A 15,728-nucleotide genomic window follows, 5' to 3' on the forward strand; every position below is an offset into this window, starting at 1 on the left:
AGGTGGCTAACCTTGACAACCACTCGCAAGCGAGCTACACGTACACGCGCGTGCACAAACAAACGTGCCGATGGTGCTGTTGTGGTAGTGGTGACGGCGGCAGCGACGGCGGCGGCGGCGGCGGCGAATGTCGGGGTGTGCGTTTGGCTATAGTAGATGTGTCGTGGTGTGGTTGGTCGGCCGGTTCGCCGGCATATGGGCCAAAGGCACACTGGCCTGCCTGCCATCGACGATGCAAAAACCGACCAACTTCCTCAACCCTCCATGGCCCAGCGTGCCTTCGGTGTATCACAACATGCACTTGTCTCGTATTATTAACACGACCGTCACGCGGACGCTTTTACTAAGTGTGTATCGTGGAGAAATGCCGCGACGAATATTGTTATCTCATCTGTTGAATTTACTTGCTCGGTCAGTATCTCTCCAACGATAATCGGCAGTACAAATATTGATAATTAATACAAATCCACGTCCCATTTCCGCTCTATCTCGAATATTTATTTTTTAACAACTTGACGACTGGCCTTCCCGACGCTCTCAAATTTCCCCGATGCTATAAGAATTTTTTATTCACGAAATTCCCACGGTTGCGTGCTCCTTCAAGCTCGTTTCGAGTGAGCGAGGTTCTCGGACAGCCTCACGGGTTATCTCGATTTCTCGCGTATCGCGGCGGTTCGCCGAACTATTTTTTATGCAAATTACGTAGATAACTCGTCGTCCGGCGCGCTCTGTATTCGCGAATACAGGTTTCCGTCGGGCTCGTTGCAGCGGCTTCGTCGAGCTTCCTCAAAAACGGGCTCTCGCCGTGGGGACAGCGGGCGTGCCTAGGATGTTGCCATGGCGAGCCTATCGACGGCATCGAAACAGGTGCGGCGCAGGTTGCTCGCGCGCGGTCCACATCTGTGTAGGAGCTCCTCTCTTTCCGAGGGAATATATCTCGCGAAATTATTTTTAACGTAGACGGCCGTAACTGAGCGAGCGAACGAGCGAGCCTTATCAATGTTTGTCGAAAACAAGCGGACATATCGGAATTGTAAAGAAAACGACCGGTTGTGCATAAACACGATTGAAAAAGATATACGCGCGCCGCGCGGGCATACACGCTTTCCCCTTTGTCATTGTTGGAAGGCCAGTCACTTTGTAAAGATGTAAAATTGTTACTACTAAGTTCGGAGGATTTGAAAGAAACATGAACGATGCGGCGAAGATAGCTGAATTTGCATGTTAAAAGATATTTGCCACTTGCTTTTGTAAAGGTGTACGTACGAGCGTAAGAGAGCATTCGAGAGCCGCGTGTTGTTTTTTTTTTTTTTTCTTTCAAAAGAATTATTTATGTTCAGTCTGGATTCGGTATGAATGGCCGTGTTTCTCAAGCGGGCGAGGTTACGTATTATAGAGAAGAAATGGTTATTTATAAACTTTTCCTTTGTGATACGAGTGGGTGTAGGTGAGAAAGAAAAATGTGGGAAGCGTTACGCGTTCGACCGGTTTATTTCTGTAGTGAAAATTAGTCGGAATAAGACGGTAACGGCACACACGTATCCCAAATTTATTCCACGTAGAATACGCAACGCCCGACGTCTGCGTTACATGCGCTCGGGACCCGCAGTCCGCTTCCGAATAATCCGCCGATGGAGCGAGCGAGTGTTTTGCGACTCGGCCGGCGCGAATGATCTTGAAAATCTCTTTCCGTCCCCACGCGCACGTAATCACGTCTCTCGCCGTACGTGATCCACGTCTCTCGCCGTACGTGTATACCCGTATACACACATTCGTCGCTAATAACGAGTTGCCGCGTATCCCCTAAATATTGCGCGCGACCGGGATTGAGCGCGCCGCAAAATTAAAGTTCCAGGCCCGGTATTTGGGCCGATCGAGGGCGGAGGCGCAGGAGGAGGAGGAGGAGTATCATCGGATCCGCGATGCTCACCCGCATCGACCCGAATCTCATTACGCGAATCTCTCGTCGGCTATTTCCATCGATCGCCCGACTATTCGCAACGACGTCTAAAATTACACGTAACGCCGCATCCGCCCCGGCCTCTCGCTCTCCGCGAGTGATGGGACGACTTACGTCCCCCGATAAAAGCGTAGTCGCCGCCACCGATCGCGCGCTCGTTCGCCAAAATTATTTCGCGAACGCATCCAACATGAACGCGCGACGCTCTAATCGCACGTTTGCGTTCACCAGGCCGTCTACCGCCGCGCCGCCGTCGAGAGGGAGGGTGAAAGGGGGCGAAAAACATCTCTCCGACTCCGATCGAACGTTCCTTCACACGCACGCGTGCTCCCCCCTGGTGCACAAGTACGCGTGTACACACGCTTGCGCGTTCGCCCGCGACCTGCCCTCTCCCCGTTCCCGCACCCCTTATCGGATTCCCTATTACCCGCACGTTCGCGCTCCGACGGCGCAAATTTCGGTCACACCTGGTAGAATCCCCATGCAAGAGGAGAGGAGAGGAGAGGAGAGGAGGCCTCTCTCGGTGGCTCGCGCACGCTCGACATTGCACAGCGCGCCGTGCAAGGCTCCCATCCGTCTACCTCCCCTTCCCCGTTGTTTCCCCTGTTTTTCCCACCACCTCTCGGATACTTCCTCCACTCCGGACCCCCGACTGGGCGGCCTGGTGTGGGGCGGGCAGAGCCGACAGGGAGAGAGAGAGAGAGGAGAGAAGCGGTCGACTCTCCCGTTTCGGCCGTGCACTAGAACTTGACTCCTAAGCTTCGCAGTGGCGGCACAAGCTCTATCGGCGGCTTCTTTCCGCTCGCTTCGTCCGTTCCTTTCTCTTTCTCTCATCGTCTGGTAATCTTTCTCTTTTACTATCTTTCTCTCTCTGTCTCTTGTCCTGCCTTTCGTTCCATCGAGTTCTCTCATCTCTCTCCATTCTCCGGCACGACACGCGAGACTCACTTGGCGAGACCTCGAGCGACGAGGTTGTGTTTCCATCATCATCATCATCATCATCGTCGTCGTCGTCGTCGTCGTCGTCGTCGTCGTCGACGACGCTGCCGCCGCCACCGCCGCCGCCGCCACTATCGCCGCGTCGACGTCGACGTTGTCGTCGTCGCGGTGCACGTTTTCATCGATTCGCGACGGCCAGCGAGTTACGACGGACGAATGACTTGGCTCGTAAATCCACAGCATATTCTCGTCGCTGGAGAAGGAAAGAGAGAGGGAATTGAATCTCGCTAGATTCCGTCGCGGCAACTGTGACTTTTTATCTTTCCTTTCGTCAGCTGGGATCTCTGATGTGCACGAGTCGTGTTCAATAAGTCATTAAGACCGTCTGTCGTTCGCGATAATAACTGCCGCGGTCTCCGCGTCTAATGAGTCGCGTGCATACACGCGGCAGTGAAAGGAAGCCGATAGTTCCGTCTTTCGATGCTCGTAAAATTGCCTTGCGGTTACCGAAGAGAATGAGATATCCGCCTCTCGCAGGAATTATTCTTTTCGCATGATTCTTTGTACCCCGCCGTGAAAAAGTCTACCTGTGCGCCTCCAAAATCGCAAACTCTACATTTTAATATCGAGAATTTTTATTTCCTTCAAACCTTTCGCAAATGCTCTGAAAGCCTCTCTCGTCTCCTCCCACCTTCATCTCCCAATCGGAATTTCGTTCAATCGCGATCGCGTCGGAATCGGTTTTCGCGATATCGAGAACCGCGATGCTCTCGTATTATAATTATTGATAAAGAATCTCACAGCTGCCGAGAGCGACGATAGTCCAAAAGGAACGATCGACCGACCGATCGAAGGAACTAACGAACGAGCGAATGTTCCTCTCTCGTTCTCTCTCGTCCTCTCAACAAAAGTGCAAGTGGAAGAAGCGGAGCGTTAGCCGCCGGGCGGGACTTTGTTGCACTCCTTCTCCCCTGACCCCTCTCTTCACTCCCCTCTTCGTTCGCTCACTCGTTCGCCGACTCCTCCTCGCGTCCTCTCGTCGTCCTCTCACCCCACTACTCCCCTGACCGCTCTCCGCCCGTCCCAGTCTCCCCCTCTCGTCCCGAGACTGCACGCTCACATGCAACGAGAGCCAGACCGGCCGGCTGGCACTCAGTCGCCTTTAGCGCCGTGCATCTCCGAGTCAGTCAGTCAGTCAGTCAGTCATTGAGTCAGTCAGTCGGTGAATCGGGTCGCTCGGGTACGCGCGAAAGGTATCACCACGCTCTCTCTCTCTCTCTCTCTCTCTCTCTCTCTCTCTCTCTCTCTCCCCCTCTTTCGCTTTCGCTTTTGCTCTCTCTCTCTCTCTCTCTCTCTCTCTCTCCGACATACCGTACGTAACTACACTTTACTCTCACCTCTCTCTTTCTCTTTCTCTTCTCTCGTGCCTACCTTTCTCCTCGTTTTACCCATTCCCTCGCTGCGCCTCTTTCTTCTCCCCTTTCCCTCTTTTCACTCGGAGCCTCCGCTCGCGCTGGTGACCGGGTCGCGCGTCCGGTGCGTCACGGATTCTCGTCTCCTCTCTATCTCTCTCCCTCGTTCTTTCTCGAGTGCATCGTCCAGTGCGCGACGTTTACTTTCCGCGTTCTCGTGTGGCGCGACGGCAAGAGAGCGGAGCACGCGTGTCAGAGAAGGAACGCGCGCGGTCGTTCGACGGGATCGACGATCGGTTTCGCGTGAGGGAATTTCGCGTCGAGGTTTCAAGTGTCTCTGGTTCGAGATTTATAGAAGGAAAAGTGGATGCCTGTTGTGTGTAATATGTACGGAAAAAGCGCATTGGTGTAGAAACTGCTGCCGCTGCTGCCAGTACCACCAGTGGGAAATCTGTGGGAAGGGCGTTTGCCCGCGCTCCCGAAATTCGAGAAGGCTGCTCACTCTCTCTTTCTCTCTCTCTCTCTTTCTCTCTATTTCCCTCGGTGCAGCGAACGCGATTTGTTGTTGCTCTGCGCGCGAGCGTGCCGGGACGGAGCAAGACGAGACGAGGCGAGACGAGCGGATGGTGCATGGCTCGAAACTCTCGCGCGGACTCCGCGCTAGCTTCTTACGCTGCCAAATCTCTCGCTGGCCACGAACTCGTTCGCTCGCTCGCTCGCTCGCTCGCTCGGACGTTGCACGTTTTGTGTTGCTTATTTTCGTCGCTGACGACACGGCGCGTATGCAAGCCGCAAGGCGAAGGCTTCGTTAAGTTGGTTAACCCTTCTGTATTGCTGCACGCCAGAGAACTTCGCGGTGACACGGCAAGTAAATTCTTGATACTAAACTTGGCATTGTGTTTTGTAAAATACGAATCTCTTTGGCTGTAATTTTTTACCTATTGTCAATGTGCGTTTTTAAGTTGTTTAAAAAAATAAATTCAGTTTCTCTACACGTCTTTACTCTCTGTTATTGTTATTATAAATTATTAACTTTATAAATCAAGATTCTACGAACGTCACTTTTTAAAAAATTGCAATTTTTTCTTGTGCTAAGTTTTATTAAATTTAATATTTGATTTCTTCACACTTTTCATCATTAATGTACTTTTCCTCTGTTATCTTTCTTACTTTAGCCAAGTTTGGGATTAAGAAACGATTGGTCAATTAGCGAAGAGGTGTTTCCAAGTTTGATTAAACATTTCTAAGAACTTGTGATTAATTGTTTCAAGTAATCATAACTGTAACGTAACTTATTTCTTGATATATTAGTAGATACTGCAGTTGGTTGTTCAAAGTCACGATAAAGACAAAACCTAAGACGAAGCCTTCGAGTAAGAAACATTTTACTTATTTTTTATCAATTAGATTTTAAAAAGAAGTCCCGCGTCACTGTTCATTCCCCGTTCGTTCTCGTAAATCTCGTCAGCTTAACTCTTCCGTTTTCTCAGCTCCGAATCACGTGAATTTGCAATTCTCCCCGGGCGGGGTTAATCCGCGTTTAAAGGGTTACCGTCGCGCGTCCGACGTGTACGATTATCGGAGCACGAGGCGTCGTCGTCGCGATCGATAGCGCCAAGTCGCCACAGTGTGCCAATGGGTTTCCCTGCATCGCTGCACCGGCCGACGGGCGTTCTGTTTACACGCCAGTCGATTGCAGCAGCCGGGGGAGAGCGAGGGAGAGCGAGAGTGCATCCCGGCCGTCCTTCGGGAGCGTTTTCGCGACCTTCGCGGATGATCGCGCGAAAGCTGCATTTCGGTGGTGGAAGTGGTGGTGGTGCTGGCGGTGTGGCGGCGGCGGTGGCGGCGGCGGCGGGGGGGCAGCGGTGACCGCCCTCGTCGGCGTCGCGAGAGATCGATAAACGGCGGCTTCAGCTGTACGGTGGCCTTGCCTGGGTCGACGGGTCGCGCGCGCGAATCGCGCGGCTTGACGTGAGAGGCGGTGAACCCTTTCTCTTCTTTACTCTCCGTCTCTGTCTTTCTCTCTCTCTCTCTCTCTCTCTCCGATTTACGGCCTATCCATCGTGAGCACGCGGAAGTAATCTCGAAATAATCCTGCGACTAAATTTAACAGCAAAAACGATCGGCCGACGGCCACCGAAAATATAGTGGCGATTAATGGCAGGCGAGTGACACCGGTCTGTCATTTATCAAAAGTTATTGCGAATTCCGGCATAGATTATCGTGCTTCGGTGAATTTTAATGTCTGCAAAAAAAGATTTAAAAATCAACACGTTGGTATTCACTAGCACCGCGTTCGGAATCTCCGCGATAATCATCACAGCCATCGGGGCATGTTCGGATCTTTTGCCATTAGCCTCGCGTTTATTTCGTCGTGCCAAGAAACACCAGTCGTCAGCCAGAAAACGCGAGTCGTCACGTCGCGCTTTTGAGCGCGCTTCGATGATCTGAGCGAGTGTCGTCACGTGCTATACTTGAACCCGTGCGGAGTAACGACAGGCGCAATGACTTCTCTAGTCGCATATCGCGGCGTGTACCGCGCTCGGCTGAATGCACACGTGCTCCGCGAAATTTTACACTCCGTTCCACGCTTCGTTTATCGCGCATTAAATTCGACATTTGACTCCAATAAGCAAATTCAACGTTGCGCCACTTATTGGCGTACTTCATATTTTCTAGTGAAATAATAAAGAGATTAATTTTATTTTATGATTAAATTTTAGAAAATAATCGAGGGCGTCCAAAATTTATTACATTTTAAAGATGAAAAATATTATATAATAACTCTTTTAATTAATTATTATAAAAATTGGCTATTGATACGTTGGCTAGAAAATAAAGTCATAAGTTAGCAGATGTTGAATTGAAATCGACAACGCTACAAATTTCTTAACAAATACGCGATAGCTATATGACATAACGCCGCCGTTTACCAATTGCGCTTTCGTCTTAGTGAATCTGTCAGATTCCTGTGTGTGTTTGTGTGTTTGTGTGTTTGTGTGTGTGTTTGTGTCGTGTTACACTCGAATCTACTTGAATAACGACAGCTAGCCCGGTGACTTCTCGCTGCTCGTCGTTCGCGTCTTCTACGAACGCTATACATATATCGCAATTGTTGAAAAGTCAATAAGCTGTCCCGCAGACAACACGCGGACTCGTATTGTGGAAAATCAATGCTCCGAGATGACATTCAGTGCACGTGTGGCACACACGCACAAAGCCGAATCGCGTACGTGTATCGTCGTCGCTGTCTGTAAAAGTCTCATTTTCATGTAGCGTCAATGTGTGACCCTAAATGTCACGACATTTACGTTTGCAATAGTATACGACGCTGCTCATCAGCATCCGCAAGTTTTTGTTTTAAGCGGATTTCAATCGTTGACGTAATCACAATGTAGTTGTGTTCGTCTTCGGAGACTCAATCTCAGCGAAAATATATCTCTCTTGTATCACGAATCTGACTCGAGTCCAATTGATAACGGTTGCCTCGTCATGTGTTTCTCGAAAAAAAAAAAAAAAAACCAAAAGCAATTATATCCCTTTCGTGTCAATGTCCTTTGCACATGTGATCGTGAAAACGAGATATTACTTTTGCACGCTTTTTGCAAAGTAGCCAAGATTCATGTGTATATGTGTGTGAGTCGCGATTTAAATTACATCAATAGAAGATCAAGTTCTTACTACAAAAATTTATTTTTTTGCATAAATTAATTTATTACGTTAAAACGAATTTATTTTAAAAGCCCGGTCCAATTCTCTAAAGAGCCATATATATGTATAATATAAAAGAAAATCTATAATTTATTACATTCGTTGTAACGGAAGGAAAATTTCTCAAAGGGGGAATTTATAGTTGTGATATAAATTATTCGCAGTAACATAAATTCTCTCGCCAGCCATTTGAGAGCGGAGGCTATTCACAATCGAGCAGCCCAAATCTGCATCCTATTGGTAGCGCATGAAAGAGATTGCGTCTATCGCGTCATGCATAAAATATAGTCTTCTCTATAACCACGGCATATTTTTGCCGTTGACCTGTGCAGGATACCAGAATTAACGTGGCCGATCGATCGTTTCGCAGGACGATATGTTGTTCGCTCGCGTTCTCGCACGTTCTATAATAACATTATCGATCATCCCCGTCTTTTAATTACGTCAGCCTATCATCGGCTTCGGAAATATATCGCTTCTATTGATAATGCACATAATACGTCACTCTTGGCTGTGACGCGAAAAGGCGTATCGACTCTCTCTCTATTTTATTGTGTTGCTTGACGCTCGAGAAATATCATCGCGTACGCAAGCGTAGAGAGGATTGGCTCCTCGCACCCTCGACATTTTACGATGCTTTCGTCGATACTCCTAGCTTTTTCTTTCTCCTCTCACACATTTATCCGCGAGCTTGAATCTCAGAGGCATATCCGTTCAAATTAACAGTGGACTGTATCGTATCTACAACGCACGCGAGTCACTCCGCTATCCAGATTCTTTGGGAGAGACGTAATTTTGAACAGAGTCTAGTTGTTCCAAGAATCGTATTGGAAAGCTTGATTTTATTTTGCTCAAGTCACGATTCGGATCGCCCGGCTCTCGCCCACGAATCCGTATAGCACCCGGCACATATCGATCTGTCTCCGCTATAGCGCAGGCCGGGCGCAGTCTTGACGTTAACCTTGAACTTCAACCTCGGCATTAGCGATCAGTAGTGATCAGCAAGAGTCGCGCTCGCCGTATCGCGATCCACCCACGATCGACACGGATGATCGAGTCTGCTTCATGATTGAGAACAATCGAGCGGTAGAACAAACGGGACGCGCGAGGGGGCTCCGATCAATCGGTTAGAGCGGAGATTCAGTAAATACGAGTCCAAGATAAGAAGTCAATCGGAAATTAACTCCGTTAAATCATCGAGTCATCTGTACTAAATTGATAATTCGATCCCGACGGTTGTACATCAATATCTTTGAGTTTCAATTAGATCGTGTAACAGGATTATTAAACTTGTAAATTGAAATGAGGGAACTCTCGCGATTAACCTGTAAGCCGTCGTAATCAGACTGCAAGAGCGAGATGCAAGCTACACATTTGTTAATTAAATATATTACAAAATATTTTTGAAAATATAGACATTTGAAAGTTCTTAATGTTTGAAAATGATTTTATTTTTAAAACGTCCTTTATTTTACAATTATTTATATAGAAAAATGAAAACAAGAAAAGTTCATGCGTCGGCTTACCGGTTAAGGGCTACCGAGTCAACGCATCACAGACTCGCTTCAACTTTACGATATTGATCTATCTATCAGCTAACTCCGGAGGCATTCCGTAGCCAATTGACATGGCCGGCAACCTTGTCGCATGACAAGTGCAACGACAACGGCCCTAACAGAGCGCGCACACGCACGTGACGTCCGTGCATGTGTATTTCGTGTAATTGTCTAGTGCATTACGTAAGTCACGGTCTATCTCGTATCTCTTTCTCTCCGTCTATCCTCCGAGAGTTAGCCGGCGTCGATCGCGAGACAAGGCAATCGCATTTCCTGCGTGCGTGTGTGGTCAAGGTCGCGAGCGTGTGCGGTGCGAATCGCGCGAGAACTCGCCTGCTGTTATTTCGAGATCGCGACGTGGCGCGAAAGAGAAACTGCTTAAAAGTCGGTGATCAATATTTTTAGAGTTTCTCTCGTCTTGTCGAAGAGAGCGAGAATGTTTTCGGCCGCCTCTCGGAGAACGAGATCATCAACGCTCTTTCTTTTAACGATCTTGCAACGCGACCTCGATAACATTATCATCGCCGCGATTATTCAATATATAGAGTTTCTCGTCTCGTGTACGCACATCGCGTAATTTCGTGTTAATTATTTCCCGGAATGTTGCGCTCCGCGCGGTCAGATTTTCACGGTCAGATAACGACCGAGCGCACATTTTAGAAATACCGTTCGCCCACGTACGCGGCTTGCGTGCGACGGCGCGTCGCGTAAACACTGTCGAGGTCCTCGGCTTTTGTAATGCACATTCATCTCCGTCGGCCATCTGTCTTTTTTTTTCCTTGTCTTACAATCGCGAGAGGAAAGCGAAATGAATTATCGAAAAAAAGCGAGATTTATGCCAGGCTCCAATCCGACGTTATCCTCGCCGGCTCCTCGGACGAAAGCGACAGTGGGACGCTTCTGCCGAGGAGGGAAACGTCGGCGGAGTCACCGACACGCCATGCATTTTTTGCCGGTCTATTCGACGAACGCTTTTTCTTCGCGCGAGCGAAGGCCAACGCGGCGGGCTCGAGTCAGCACATTCGTCTTCGCGTTACTTCGCGAGTTATCCCGCGGGAGATGGCTCCCGAGGGAGGGGCCGCCGCGCCGCCCGCGCTCTTTCACCACCCGCGCGCGAATCTCCTCCGACGGGCAGTTTCTCGACCGGCGGCGACCTCGCGAGGGCGAGAGTCTCTCCTTCTCTCTCTCACCCTTGTTCTTTTTCCGCCTCTGTCTCTCTTCAGTCGGCGCTTTCTCTTCGGATTCTTCTTAAACGCGCAAAAAGCGTAAAATACGGTTGTCTGCGCCCCGACGACGGGTCTCTTCGGTCTCGACGCTCAAGTCGGCGTGGCTCTCTCTCGCTCACCTCTCGCAGCATCGAATAATCAGGCGGCTTCGGGTTATCGCTCCACTCGGGTCCTAATCGTCTGGAGACACTCCGACGTAATATTCAGATGTTTCCGAGCGATCGGGCCGTGGTACTGAGAATCGTCCAATGCAATTCGATTCAATTGATCATGAGTAACGCGCGGCGCGTCTCCATCTCTCCTTCGAGTTCTCCCGCCCGGTCCGTTCTCGCAGGCGAGGAGGATAATTTGACGAACGACAGAGAAAGGGACGCCACTCTGCCAGTCGAGAGAGGCGAGAGAGGCGAGAGAGACGCGCGAGACACGCTCGGCTGTTTTGCAATCCGGGCCACGGTAAAAATTAAAGCGCTGCTTAAACCCGTGACTAATTACACGCGTCACGCCTGGCACACTTTAAAGGATTTTTCTCCAATCCTCGTTCCATGGTGTTCCGAAGAAGCGTACCGAAATTACGTTCCCTCGTAGCGATCGTTAATATCTCGTTATTTATAGAGAAAAATACGCTGAAGATTGTTTTTTGCAAAATTCGATAGTGGCAAATAAACTTGGGGTAAATAAACGTGTTTACGGAAAACATGTTTGCCGGAATTTCACGTTTTTTCACAGTTGAATTGGCCGCGACTATTCGCGCAGGTAACTGACGTGCGGTAATGACGGTCCAACTGTTTGATCGACGATAAAATGAAAGAGCCGCGCGTTCTCGAAATCGGGATTATGAATAAATCAGCCGCTATAAAGGATCGCAATGTACTCTGTCACATTACGTGCTCATTTATTATGATGAAAAAATAACTCGTTACGCGCATTAATAATAATAATAAGCCCGCGTAAAATGCGCTATAAAATATAATACGATCCGCGCAAATGTTTCTCCAGATTAATGGCTTCGTTAAAATGTAATATTTTCTCCCTTCTGACACGTGCGTCGTCTTACCATTTTTTTTTCCTTGCCATTTATTTCTAACGATCGTACATTCGGGTATAATTACAATCCCTCGTAATGTCATGAGAAATGCACGAATCTTAATTTATGGCTTAAAAAGAATGTGGAAAAGCAAGTTTTGGCTGATATCCATAATTAAGAGCGTGACTTGATGCGTTGTTACATCAGGCCCTTCACTAGAAGGGAACGTGAGCTACTTGTCGGTGAATGCCGTGGGATTCAAGGTCGCTGTACGATTCGGTGAAGGATTTTTCGTTGGTTCACGTCCGTCGCTCTATCTCTCTTCCTGCTCCTAAAAACCACTCTACTCTTTCTGCTGTAGAATAATTAAGCAACCGGTCGGTCGCGCGGTCGATCACGAACGAACCAAAGAAGTGCAGTGAGCAACCATACCAAATCGATACCAAAAGGAGGAGTTTTTAGCTCGAGCGAGGGAGGGAAGGACAAGGTGGGGAAGGTAGGACTTCTTTCGCGAGATGATGCGGTGCGGACGGGGCGAGGATACCGTCTGAAAAGTAACGAAAAGGTCGAGTCGCGGGGTGGTGTGCCACGGAGCGCGCGGGGTGGTGTGCGCGCGTGTGTGTGAAAAGGTCGGCAAAATAAATCGGTCCACGGTGACGAGTGAAAGTAGATCGGGCAGGCAGCCGGGCAAGATGATGAAGAAGGAGAAGCCGATGATGTCGGTGGACGCCATCATCGAGGGCAGCCGGCACTGGGCACGTGGCAATACCTGTACGTATATACGTCAACATCCTATGTAATTGATCGTGCGTTAACTTGGCGGGAGACGATACCGCGGCGATCTAGGTGAAACCGTGTCGCTAAATTATCGTCGTTGCCTGGAAGGCACGTTTTGTGAATTATTTATGCGTGGCCATTAGTCTTTAAGAGAGGATGTCGTTTAAGAATATATATTTAATAATATCTTACGAACGTGTATAATAAGATGCTATAATGAAAATACATTACGCGGCACTTGTTATGCATTACAGTTGCATGAGCGATCGTTAGATCTCTATTTTTAATTAAGATTAGCAAATGGGCCGTGCCGACTGAAACCAGGGCAGGAAATTTCGTGAAATACATTCGGATTTTAAAGAAGGAAAAACTCGTTAGATGCCTGGAACCTATTAGCAAATTCCAATTATAATTACATGTGATATAAGTGCATTCTTAGACGACGACGTGTTTGTTAAATGTGTTAATTTAATATTGATGAGATCGTACCGACAATGAAAGATCACTGACATTGATGATTCAACCGGATATTTTTCTCTTTAACTCGTGATTTAAATTGATAAAGATTAGCGGTTTGTGTAAATTGCGAATGCGATTGACCCCGCGTGATTGTTAGCACGCTGGAAGGAAAATCGTGGTATATCTATTCGACAAAGAAAGCGGGGTAATGTTATTTCGATTATACGACATATTCCACATAACGAACTTTATAACAGAGTCATTAAATGCGTTGATGCGAAATGAGATGTGGTTTTCATGGGCTATCGTCGTCGTGCTAATTAACGCTTTATTACTTCCAAGTACTAGCGCTGAATTGTAACTTAAAAGTATCTAAACGAGATGGACTATCCTACGAATAATAATTAGCGTGTCGATGTTAGACTGCCGATTAGCACAGGCCCAAGGTTCAGTTTTACTCCACCGCAAATAACAACCAACTCGTCGTTAAAACAATATTTTTCTTCGCGTTGACCGTGAAACCCAGCAGTATTCGCGCAAACAATTAATTCTATGTAGTTCCTGTTGCGTAAACGAATCGTAAAAATGCCTCGTAATAAAGATCGAAATTAAATGCCTTTGTCTTGCAGAAAAAAAATATCAACGCTTACCGGTAATTGAGTCGGGCTTGAAATTTAACCTTAGATTGCTACGAGTGGATGAATTTTTTTCACCCAAGTTTAATACATTTTGTTTAAATTTTAATAACTGAACTAGTGCTGCTGTTTTAATGTAAAAAAAATAATTAAATATTATTTTAATAATTTAAAACAATATTTTTTTTATATTAAAACAGTAGTTCAGTTATTCCAACTTCTTGCAACTTAGAAAAAATCTAAAATTGATTCTTGAAAGTATAAAAAAATGTTTAACTACGTGGGTGAATCTTCACTCAAGGAATAATATTAATATCAGAAAAACATGAGTAGCACTCTAGAGTTAAAAAGTCGAGCGCGATGCGTATCGGGAGACCAGAGATTTCGGGTTGCGTTTTTATCGATTCGTGCGTGCGTTACGTACACAAGACGGTCGTTCTTGAATTAGCGTGTCGTATCCGTCGCGACGCTCTCGAGCGAAGTGAGTCACCCGGTTCGTGCGATAGCCCGCCGTCCTGCACCGCAGCGACCGATACGCGCCGCGCGGTCGACGCATATACATCGTATGTAGATGCTAAATGTACGGGGTGAAGGTCGGCTATTGAGACGTGAATGGCGCAATTTGCGGCTACGGCGGCGACGGCGGTAGCGAGCGAGCGAGCGAGCGAACGAACGAGCGAGCTAGCGGGCGGGCGCAGACGAGCGAGCGAGTGCTCGTTATCAGTCACCGCTTCTAAAAGCGGCCTTAGAGCGGGCTTTAAAACGCGAGCGAGTCGAGCGAGAAGGTCACGCGAATGCGCCCCGTTATCAGCGCCCACGGACGCGATTTACGAGCGTTTTCGAGCCTTATCGCATGTGTTGTGTCCCTATTGCCGCGCAACACGCTCGCTCCTCCTCGTTCCTCCGCTACGTGTTCGATTTGCCGCCGCCGGAATCGGCACGAACTGCACGGGAAAACTTTCCGCACGAAATGTAAACATCGACATACGGCGGGACCGGTGTGTGGAGATCGATGCCCCGGGAAAAATTGATATAACCAGCCGGGAACTGACCAAGTCAACGTCGCGACGACGAAATCTCGTTATACATACTCACTACTCCGCTCCCTGATAACATTTTGGTTCCGTTCTTTTTCCGAACTCTCTGCTCCAAAAGTGGATCGAGGTTGCGCGCTGCGAGAATTTTACGAAAGTATTGTTATTGTCATCTCTCTACCGTTTTATACAATTTATTCATTATTGTTATTATTATTATTAGATTACTTGTTTATTATTTGATTACTTCTCTCTGCTGGCCCGCCGTGATTCGATCGAATTAGATAAAGTAGTCGCGCGATCAGATAATTCCGTCCCAGGCGACGAAATTCATGGCCACAGACCTGATCGCGATCGATCATCCCCGTTGACAGGCGCGTGTTTTTAGACGAGAGAGAAAGAGAGAGAGAGAGAGCTTTCGTCTGTTTGCCGAACGGCGCGAAATTGCTCTACAAGGCTGAGTCGTCAGTTTTATCGGATAAGACGCCGCCGCCGCCGCCGCTCTTCCTCCTTATCGTTCACGATGCACCAGGTAATTCCTTGCGAAGATAAAAAGAAAACACGATAGTACGCGGAATAAAGAGATATCGTGTGCATTATCGGGTCGGTCAATGCGCGCCGTACACGTCGCTCCTTTGCCCTTCGAATCGCGACGAAACGTCGATCAATCATCGTCGCCGCGTATCCACACCGCCACGTCAGATTACGAATACGACCGACGCGTCCGTCGAAGTTACGTTCAATTTCCTGTTTGGACACGCCGATTAGCGGTTCTCTTTAAATCGCCTGGAAAAGCCTGAAACGTCGCACGTTCCTTCGCGGTTGTCTCACGCGAGGCAAATTGCCCTCGTTTCGTTTTCGTTAACGATGAACATTGACTAGAAGCGAACGCTCATTATTGCCCGTTTCTATTGTCTGGATTAATATTTTATTTCTTTTCTGAAAGATAAGTTTCTATTTTCCCAACTTTCATAAATTTCTTTTATCTGCATGAA

At 48.0% G+C, this 15,728-nt stretch overlaps 1 protein-coding gene across 7 annotated transcripts in view; it reads left to right on the plus strand.

Moving 5' to 3' along the window:
• Nucleotides 1–15,728, plus strand: part of LOC105200537 (retinoic acid receptor RXR) — a 74,395-nt gene that overhangs the window by 20,042 nt on the left and 38,625 nt on the right. The window contains exons 1-2 of one of the 7 annotated variants that reach the window (XM_011168160.3): nt 4,040–4,152; nt 12,190–12,599. The exons of 2 other annotated variants lie outside the window; for them this stretch is intronic. In XM_011168160.3, coding sequence (XP_011166462.1) covers nt 12,521–12,599 — 79 coding nt within the window. In that variant the 5' untranslated portion in view covers nt 4,040–4,152; nt 12,190–12,520. Of the gene's footprint in view, nt 1–4,039; nt 4,153–4,536; nt 4,699–12,189; nt 12,600–15,728 lie in introns of those variants that run through there. 4 more of the 7 variants (XM_011168155.3, XM_011168157.3, XM_011168156.3 and 1 more) reach the window with 4 other exon arrangements.

Source organism: Solenopsis invicta, chromosome 6, assembly GCF_016802725.1.
Source record: "Solenopsis invicta isolate M01_SB chromosome 6, UNIL_Sinv_3.0, whole genome shotgun sequence".
Classification (NCBI taxonomy): Eukaryota; Metazoa; Arthropoda; class Insecta; order Hymenoptera; family Formicidae; genus Solenopsis; species Solenopsis invicta.